Source organism: Tamandua tetradactyla, chromosome 15 (genome assembly GCF_023851605.1).
Source record: "Tamandua tetradactyla isolate mTamTet1 chromosome 15, mTamTet1.pri, whole genome shotgun sequence".
NCBI lineage: Eukaryota > Metazoa > Chordata > Mammalia > Pilosa > Myrmecophagidae > Tamandua > Tamandua tetradactyla.
In genome coordinates this window covers 85,030,123-85,040,967 of record NC_135341.1, presented here as the reverse complement: position 1 = coordinate 85,040,967, position 10,845 = coordinate 85,030,123, and the positions used below count along the sequence as shown (strand labels likewise).

Sequence of the window (10,845 nt, the reverse complement as noted above, 5' to 3'; positions counted from 1 at the left end):
GTCACCAGTGCTGCATTGTCTTCTTTTCTTGATTATTCTTGGCTATGTGCTGCTTATAGTTCTCAAAGAAGTTACTGATGTGGTTTCTCCAAGATCTAGTGTGAGGAACCTTTTTGCCCCAGAAATGAATGGGATTTGCTTCTGTGATGCACCTGGAATTTTATAGGTGTGAAACTAATTTAAATTCCTGACTAAGGGTGTTTCCCACTCCCCCCTCCCCCCCAATACACACACACACACACACACACACACACACACACACACATATTCAAGTTACACAAATTTGGACTTAATTCTGCTCAGGAGTAGATACTTGATTTGGTTACATAAGCTTCTCATCCTTTCTTCTTTTTGGTTCTGCTCAGCACCAAGTGTACTTTCTCTGCAGTCCCATAGGAGTGGGAGAAGCATCCAAATTTACTCATGTAGCCCCAACTTCATGGGGTGAGGTGGGTCTGATCATTGACGTCTGTTCTCTTCATCCTGAAAGGGTATCAAAACTATGGTTCAATTTTGCTGCTTTACCTTCTAGATCAGCAGATGCTTTCAGGCCTAAGTGGCTCGGAGGTGCTGTTAACTTTCCGGGTTAGATTCTGGCCTTGTCACTCCTCATTTTATGTAAACTCTTGGGTTTTTAAAACATTTTACCTAGCATTTTAATTGTGCTCATTAGGAAGCTTGACCCTAAAACCTCGTCCCTCATGCAGGCAGCAGAAATCAAGATTTTCACTTTGCTTTGATGATCTTTGGTTTCACAATATTTATAGGGATATTTCATCTTAGTTTATACTGCTTCATAGAACTGTGGATTCATGTTTATCAACTCTGGGGGTTTTCCAATTTCCTTTTAGGTTTTTGCTTCTTCTCCATTCCATTTACTTTGGAACTCCAATCAGAAATTATTGACATTCTTAGTCCATCCTCTGTCTCCTAACTTTTCTTTCCTACAGTCCTCATCTCCCTTTGCTGCCTTGGGTAAATTATTGACTACATCTTTAACTAAATCACTTCAGTTACTTCTAGCCTTAAAACTTATCCATTGAGCTCTTTATTTCCACCAAAATATTTTTCACTTTTGCTGTTAATTTTAAGTCTGTTTATTCCTGATAGTTTCTAGTTGTATGCTCACTTCTTAATTACAGCTATCCTGTATTTTATATCTGACAACTCTAACATCCTCAGCCTTTGAAGTGTAAGTCTATTTCCACTTTTCTCATAGTGGCTGGCCTGTTGAGTTTGCAAACAAATATCCAAGAAAACATGGTCATTTCAAGAGTGAAAACCAAATTCTTGTTTTGTATGGATACATCTGATAAAACTATTAAAAATCTTATAAAACTATAAAAGCTTAGCTAGCCTTAACAACCAATAAAACATCTACAACTTTCTATATCCACCCATTTTGTCCTATGTTCCTGTTTCTCATTCTGCAACACTCGGTTATTTTACTTTAGGGGGAAAAAGTACTTTTTCCTTAACAAAAACACTTCCTGCATATTTTACATGTTTAAAATTACTAAAAAAAACCTTGAAATCAATCTTCAAGCCAACATCTTACAAGAGATACAAGAACATCCTACATGAAATAATTCTTGTATTTTTTTTTCAGATAGTCACTTCTAAAACCTTTTATTTCTTAAAACATGGTAAGCATGCTTTGAACTGTAGTGGTAGTTTTTATCTGGTGATTTTATGGATTTCACTGTGTAGATTTTACTCATATTTCCTTTAATTTTGCATCAGATTATAACAATGTAGTTAATGAATTTTTCTTACGTACACATCTGTACGTATGTTTTGATGGTCATTCCTGTTATTGCACGTATCAACAATTCATGGCTTTGGCTTTTGTTTATCCTACAATTTATCTTCTCTTGATAAGCTTTATTTTATTAATAAAGTTACTATGAACATCTGAGTTTATCTCTTTGGAAGACACTACGTAAAAATTCTGGGTTATAAGGACATAGATTAACCTTTCTTAGAAACTGCAGTTCTCCAAAGCTGCTGTACCATTTTTCACCTAACCAGCAATGAATGAGATTCCAGTTGTTTTCACATCCGTGGCATTACTCTCTTGGCCACTGCACTTGTTTAGGATAGTACTTGGTTTTTAGTTCTAATTTGTATTTCTAATCACGTTAAACATCTTCCTTTTTTTTTTTTTTTTTGTGAAGTTCTGTTCCAGTCTTTGTCTATTTCTTTTGTAACAAATATCCCACTATATTCATGCATTTGTAAATATTTTCCTTCTCTCAGTATGTAGCTGCATTTTTACTTTTAATAGTGACATTTAAAATTTTGATTTGATCTTTTTAAATGTTTAGTGCTTTTTGTGAACTCTAATCCTTGCCTTACCTCAAGGCTGCAAAGATATTCTGCTTTTTTCTTCTCAAAGTTTTGCAGTTTTAACTTTTACGTTTAGTCTGTTATCCATCTTTTGTGTATGGTGGGGTAAAAGGTCCACTTTTGTTTATACTGATGTCCACGTGGTCTAGCACCACACTGACTGGGGGAAGGGGCAAGAAAACCAAAACCCAAAATCAGCATACAACTTGTGAAGTTATAGATCAATAACTTAAACCAAGTCACTAGGACACCTTAGGAAATTTACACAACGGAGACCAATCATATTGGAGAATGTTCAAAGTGAAGTTTTCAATTACTGAAGGAAATGGACTATTTATCCTTGACAATGGCTCAAAGAGGGATTATGAGGCATTCTAGAAGGAGCAGGAGACTGGGAAACTAGGGATCTAGTGCTAAACTTCATTAGGTTAGATATATGACCTTTGAATCAGACTTGATTTAGGATCCTAGTCTACCACTAGTCTAATTATCTCAAGCAAGTCACTTTTAAACTAAATTCTCAAGAGAGAGGAATCAAAGAAAATGGGTAGTTTTGTCTGACCTGGGCTACTAAAACCCAAGTTGATCTTTGCTTCAACAAGAAACCTTCCCATAGCAGTCTGTCAATTTCTATCCTTGTTTGAAAGATGAGTGAAAATGCTATTTTTCTCCATGCAACCTTTCCAGATCTATGAAAGAATTGATCTGTTTAGAGAACATCTTCAGGCATCACTGAGGCTCAAAGATAGTGTAATTGAGAGTACCTTTTATAGGACATACTGAACCTAATATTTGTTAAGTCTGACTCTCCATATGTCATTTAATCATGCTTTGAGGGGAAAAAATCCAATGGTTCCCAGCTGGCCTTGAGCTGTAACCTAAGCTCTATCAGTCAACTTTTAAGGCAGTTCATATTGTTCCAGTTTAGATACTCAGCTCCATTTCTCATTACTCCCTGGTAGGTTTCATTCTGAGCCAATTCCCATAGTCTTCATGTTATCCCACCTGCATGAAATGCCTTTATCCTTCTGGGCAGATGCTTTCAACCTATGGCTAAAGCATAACTCAATCCCCATCTCCATTAAGCTACTCCAAAATACTTCAATCTTTAAATGAAGAGACATTGTTTTCTAATGTTCCCAGAGTCACCCCCAGTGTTGATAAATAACCTAATGTAATAATAATAAAAACATGAGACTTAAGATTCATAATACCCAAGTTAAAAGTGCAACTGTGATTATTATCTTTCTAAAATCCATTGGTCTCTTAACCCAATTTATACAGGCTGTTGAGAAAATCACATGAAATCACTGTGTAAACATAGCCCTCTGGATACAAATTACTGAATGGACTACACATATATTAAAGTAGAGTAGCTCTCTGGTCTGTGCATTAGCTCTTGGTACACACACACACACACAAACACAGCTTCAACTTGGGGCATTCTTGAGCTATCCCCTACCAACCACAATTATTATTTTGCCAATCTCTTTATTCATAATTTCAATCTTCAGTGGAAAAAGTGCTATTAGTAGACAATTTTAGCTTTATGTTAATTTTGAAGACTGGAACACGACAAATCTGAACCTGCTTCCTTCACCTACAGGACTGGGTGATGTGTGATGTTAATTACAATTTAAGAAGACATAAAACAATAAAACAAAATAGACAAAATGTAAACTGGGTAGTCATTACCTAAGACTTTTATCTGTCACTTGTATTTCAACCTATTGCATGTGGATTCATTTGGTTATTCTAACAAGCTTCCCAGCTTTGTACTTTTAATTTTATCATTTTTAACTTTCCTAAAAGCTGAAATTAAAACAAAACAAAAACATTTTGAATCTGTTAATGTTAAACTAAAAAAACTATACAACATAAGGAGGTACTAACCAAATAACCTAAGATAAAAGCTCCAATTTCTCAAACTTGTTTTGCAAATTGGATTTTTGATAAATCAAAAGCACTGGACTTAAAGATGAATAAACCTGTGAAAAATATTATGCAAGAACAGATTTTCTTCTAAACTATCAGAGAGAGTGCTTGAACTTTTAATTCCTAGAGTTACCACCAGATGTGGCAGATGAGAATGGGCTCTAAAAAAGGTTTGCTGAGTGAATGAACACTTCACTTGCAAAGTGCAAATACACAGTTTTGTTCTACACATAATTCTGACAAAATGTGATTATATTCTCACTGTGCAAAACATTAAAATACATTAAAAAACAATTGCATAAGCACATTTTAATTTTTTGAATTTTAACAATTCAAATAAGTCAGCTAGTTAACATAAATATAGAGTAAATGCACATTATTTACAGCCATGTACATCAATGCAAGAATAGCAAACCTCTCATGAACAGTCAAAAGACATCAAAAGACATGTATTTGACTCTAGCAGTTCATATGTCATAATTTCATTGTTCACATATGCAGGGGTACACATTCAAAAAATTTATTAACACAAAAATGAAATGAAACTAGAATTTTCAATTTCTAAAATAAGTAGCATAAAAGGCAGTGTATAGATTAGTAAGAAATATATGGGCATGATGGAGAAGAGATTCGCATGGGCAGAAAGTACATTGTACTAAATGCTTTTATACATTAAAAACCCTTCCAAGTTACATCATTGAGAAATACCTATATTCTTAGGAATGTTAAAGTCATGATCAATATTGAAGAGGAACAGCCTGAACTATTTTATTTCTCAGCCCCAAAGGGTGCCCTCCCTGTCCTAACGGTCTGGGGAGAAGAGCACATGAACAGCCTAGCACTGGGCAGGAGCAAGGTGACAGAGGAAGGGACAGACTGGTTTCTTGCATGTAAACCCTTCAAAGTCAAAGCAACATTTTTAGTAATTTAAAAACAAATCTAAAAATGCTGAAATGTTTACACTCCAGTAAAAGGGTTAATATTCATTTTTTAAAAATTCATTTCTTTTTTGGGTGCATGGTCCAGGAATCAAACCTGGGTCTCCTGCATGAAAGGTGAGCATTCTACCACTGAACCACCAGTGCACCCTTAAATATTCATTATTTTTAACAACTCAAACTGCTCATCCTAATAGTGCTGCTTCATAATGTGCATTAGGTTTTGAGGAGACAGCAGGCAGAATTAAATAATCTAATGACAGTCTATGATGGTTTAGAAGTTACAAATCTATTACTTGTGGGGCCCATCTAGTAAGGTTGGGTCCACAAAGATACACACATGAGAATTAAGAAAAAGCTTTGGTGAAGCAGTTTTATTGTTGGTAATTCTCAGATTTGGACTTTGAAACTTAGGAAACTGTTCTGATGAGCCAACAGGGCCCAGGGTTCTGCCCGCTATTCTATTAGAGTAGTACAAGATGTTCTCACGGTATCGATGGCATGAATCTGAATAGATTCTACTCAATTTTCTGAGAGTATTCTATTACAGAAACAGAGAACAATATAAAGTGTGCTGACTACTTCTTTACCATAAATAAAAGTTATCCAATTGAAAACAAATGAAAAAAAAAACAGTAAAAAAAACAAAAACAAAAAAAACACCCAACACTTTGGATATGCATTTTTCTTCTTAAACATTTGAATAAAAAAAACTCCAAAGAAATACTTCAGAGGTAAATTTTATATACAACTTTTATACTGTTAAAAAAAATTATCTCTGTCATACATAAAGTAAACTATGCAGATTGTCCTTTGGGGAAAACAAAACAAACTTCATTTCTCCTCTCCAGCTGTTGCACAAAGAAACAAAATCTAAGACTGTAAGAATTTCTTTCTCTTCCAATACATACATACAACTCAATTTTAAAAGCTTAATATACTGCACTAAAGGTCGACGTAACTTTTACTTTGGGATCAGAACACATGTTCACCCTTGAAGGACACTTGTTATGGATTTGCTTTGAGTATGTAAGATGTTTCTCAGCTGCTGTTTTCATATGATTCTTATTTATTTTTGGGTTACTGAGATATTAAGATTAGGGAGAGTCTCTGTCCTACACTCAACATAACTAAAGTTTATGATCTTCACAAGGCAAATGGCACTGTGTTCTTAGGCGGTTTAAGTGGTTCCTAAAAAGGCAAACACTATATATTGAAACTTCCTCTACAGACTCAAATTAGAAACTCTTGTTTTTGCTTTTTGGAATGTTCCTCTCAAAAGCTGTCAAAGCTGAAATTCACCAGAAAAGGTATTAGTAATCCCAAAGGTAAAGAAACTGAATTTGCCTTTGGTTTCCAAAGAGGTTGGAATATTCTAAATTCCAATCAAAGAAAGCACCTCAAAAACATCCAGTTACTGTTGATTTTAAGGAAGTTAAGAAGGTGGGAGAACTTGAGGGAACTATGTTTCATTGGTGACAGCAGAAAGTTTTTAATGATATTCTGCAATCTCCAATTATGCTGAGGGCACTACAGTATACAGAGAATACATTTAAAAAAAAACAAACAAAAGACTTGAACATCCAGTTGTCTCCTATTTTCTCACCTCCTAAAAAAGGCCACAGAGTGCAATCATAAAGAGTCATTCTTAAGATAAAGCCACTGCACAAAATGTACAGTTCATGTATACTGAAATGAGTACTACACTGGAGTTTAATTGCAAAATTTTTACACACCAGTCTAGCAATATTCAGATGCAAAATCTCTTAACAGAAATAAGTGAACAACTTCTGAAAGGACTATATATATCATGAAAGGTGCAGTTGAACTCAGTAGCAAAATGTAAAAGCTATCCTGTTGGCATGTTGAAACTGAATTAACTTGAACATATGATTTACCACTCAGGAAATTAGGACAGAATAAATTTCTGTCAAAAGCAGTTTGTTCATTAACAAAACTATAGTCACTTAAAATCTGCTGAATCAGATAGCAGAGGGCCCTTCTTCTGTGATATTTATACTGTCCAAAGTATGAATATAATGCCATCTTAAAAGAAAGGAAATTTATAATCGGAAATCTAAAAATGACCATTTCTCTACAAAGTAAATGCAATCTACATAGAGCTTCTGGAAATAACTCAAAGATTTAAATTCCTAATGCAAAAGCAAGCAGGGAAAAATTCAGAAGTGGTAAATTTTTTCTCCTTTAAGTCTGATAAACAGGTGATAATTCAGGTTCACAACTAATAAATGAAAAGACAGTGCATTCTGTCAGCTGTCTTCATCCATGTACCACGAAGTTAGAAAAGATATGAGGACATACTTAAATCGCCAAGAATCAACACTTGACTGGTCTATTCTATCTCAAACTATTACCATTTAAGTTTGATGTTTTAATGAAAAATTTAAATGTCCACATTATGAACCTGTTAGAAGTGGAAACCAAAACAATCTAATGCTAAAAATACTCGAGACATTTAGACATTATTTCATTGGTTGTCAAAGAGTGAATACTAATGTCAAATAATATTGTGCCAGGTTCTGTCAGGAAAAGGCGAAAATACTGAGGACCTCACTGTAACTGTTATTATTTGCAATTATACATGTATTAAACTGAAGCCAGAAGCTAGAAATTTTTGACTGTCAATACTATCTTTGGAAGTTAAAATACAGTATATCGTTTAGGGATGGCTTTGTTCAGCAGACTGGGAAAGTGCACAAGGCATAAACAACACTATACTCTGACTGCCATAAACCAACAAAATTCAACTGTGTCAGGCAGACATGGGAGAAAAAAAAATGGCAATTTTGAGAAAGGAGTGCATTTAAAGGCATTTCCTTGGAGGCAGCCGAGGTTTTTCACATTTCTGAAAAGAAGTAATGTGGGTGATCATATCAATTCCTACAACCAAACGTCCACTTAGGCATAGTTACATGTTCCCAGGCTGGTTTCCTTCTGTCCACCTGCTGGCTTTGATAGGTCATGGTCCACTGTCATCGTTTGGTCTTCCCTCTTCACAGGGCTGCAGGCAGGGGTTGCTATCCATTGAGTAGGTAGACGACCAGCTCATAGGTGGCCATCATTATGGCTGTATTTGGAATCTGTCTCACCAGATGAGTTGTTAGACCACGATAGAGAGACCCATAACCTTCTTCTTGAACAACCAAAGACAGTGTCTGAAAAAAAGATCTGTATTTTGTTCCTTCTTCACGTAGTCTTGTTCTTACAACTTCTGTTTAGGGGGGGAAAAATCATGTTATTGAAACATTAGTGATATCTTTATACCTTCTCCCAATTATACTGAGCACATCTTATCTATCAATCTCTAAACATAGGCTCAGAACAGTGAATTTTAATGTACAGCTTATTGAAATTGGTCACATTATAATAACACCAAGCTTCTAATACCTACCACTAAAATCATGTATGTTAATTACAAAATTTCATGTCTCTGAAATTAAAAGGAATGAAAGAAAAAAGAAGTATCAATTGTATAATGGATAAATAGATACAAGGGAGAAGAGAGAAAAAGGTTAAGCAGCAGAAAAAGATATGGTGGGAGTGGTATTAAAGATGAATACAGAAAGGGACAATGAGAAAGAAGCAGAAATAATGAAAATGGGGACAACACAAAGAGAAAAGAGAATTCTTAATCTATCCACTAGGGCCCCCATACACCAACATGAAATACTGCATGGGCAAAGAGTCTAAAATGTTTAAAATCCTAGCTGTCAGCTATGAAGTCCAGTTTGGGAAGCAACTAAGCAAAAATCATCAACTCTTAGAGCTGAAAGGGACCTTAAAGATTACAGTTAGTCTAATTTTTCTTCATTTTAAGAGGTCAGAAAACTGAGCTTACAGGTTTTAGTCAACTGGGGACAGAGGATGGGACAAGAATTCAGAGGTTCTAAGGGCTGAACTGTTTTATCCACATCTATTATTTTTCAAAATTTTCCAATGAAGTACCCCTCATGGGTACTTTGGGGAAACAGCCCAACGCAGCTCACTGCAAATATAAGTATTTATTTTAAATCTCCTTTCTTCTCTTAAAATTTCAAATTTTATACATTCCACTCCAAAATAAATCCATATTTATAGACTGTATGTCTTCTTGGACACTTAAAACTCCAAACTCTATCCTCACCTCAGCAGGCCTGTGTTCTACTTCACCCAGGACACTCAAACCTAAACAGTGCTGCTGATACTGTCCTCTTTGGATTTCTCTTACAGGGTAAGGTCACAGTCCAACTTGATTAAAAAGACTTTTTTTCATAATTTACATTCTATGTAAACTTCATAATTTACGTTCTATGTTTAAACATAGAACATTAGTTTTACAAGGTGGATGTAAATTATAAATAGCCTTATGAAAGTGAAGCACCTAGATTAAAAAAAACAAAAAACCTCAGACAGACTAAAAATGAAAGGCTATACTTGGAAAATACCAACAACAAAAAAGAAAACGCCAACAAAAACAGGTACAATGAAAATCTCAGCATGTTGGAAATTCCTAAGTGATTTCTTTAGCTATCAGTGGAACAGGCCTAATATTGTAAAATTCAAGCATAGGAATAAGAGATTATTCATACATATTTATTTGTCACGTGAAATTCCATGAGATGGTTTGGTTTTTGGTATTACAGACTTTGGTTCAAATTTGGGCTTCACCAAAGTAGCCACATGACCTTGGGTAAATTACTTATCTTAATGTATCTTTTCATTTTCATTTTGAAAATGAGAGAAATCCTGGTGTTATGCTCTAGCATATCTAGACAAACACAGAGAAGATAAGTATTTTACAGAATATTTAAGGAGATGAGCAATAATGTATGTAAGGAAACTAGCATAGCACCTACATACATACATTTGAACAAAACAGAAACTTGCCCAAAGGTCACCGAGCTGGCAGGTGGCACGGCTGGAATCTGACTGACTCCAGAACTCATGATGCTCACTATCATGCTATTTTCTTGCATTTACTGACCCATTAATGGCCCTGTGATACTTACACAGATCTATTCTTAGTATGAGGAACTCTGAAACATTATAAATTCTCTTATAATGAGCTGTTGGCTGAGATGGGAAAACACTTATGATGTAACAGAATATTACCATATAACTTGACTCTTCTTACCATGTGGATACGCTATAGTTGTGGCACAAGTTTTTGAGGTGGCAGCAGCCAACATCATTCCCACAAAATCTGATGCTTCTTTCACAGTCTCTTCATCATCTTCCATCATAGAAGCAGTCTTACACTCCAGTAGTTTTTGCTTAATACTTTCATAAATAACAAAATGAATAACAGTCTCTGATATACCAGCATATGAAGCAGACATGCCCCTATAAAATCCTCTAAGTCCATCTGTCTGATATACTTTACGAACACATTCAAAAGCACCCATTCGTTTTTCCCCACGGTTCCTGAAAAGCAAAAAAGAACAATCATATGAACATAACTAAAATAGTACGGGTTTTAAAATAAAGTAAATAAAAATAGTAGAAACAGGCCACTCTATAAAGAATGTTCCTCTCTAAATTATTAAGTGAAACAAAAAACATATTTTTGATTTCCTATTGTCATGAATCTGCCGTATCAGCTGGGTAATATGTGAATAGTGTA

At 34.9% G+C, this 10,845-nt stretch overlaps 1 protein-coding gene across 1 annotated transcript in view; it reads right to left on the bottom strand.

Annotated features, from left to right (window-relative positions):
- Positions 1-273: 273 nt before the first annotated feature.
- The window catches only part of SLC25A36 (solute carrier family 25 member 36), a 53,111-nt gene continuing 42,539 nt past the window's right edge, over positions 274-10,845 (bottom strand). Inside the window, exons 6-7 of the mRNA XM_077130264.1 lie at positions 10,357-10,646; positions 274-8,454 (exon numbers count right to left, since the gene is read on the bottom strand). Of these exons, the coding sequence (XP_076986379.1) occupies positions 8,261-8,454; positions 10,357-10,646 (484 nt within the window). The 3' untranslated portion in view covers positions 274-8,260. The remainder of the gene's footprint in view (positions 8,455-10,356; positions 10,647-10,845) is intronic.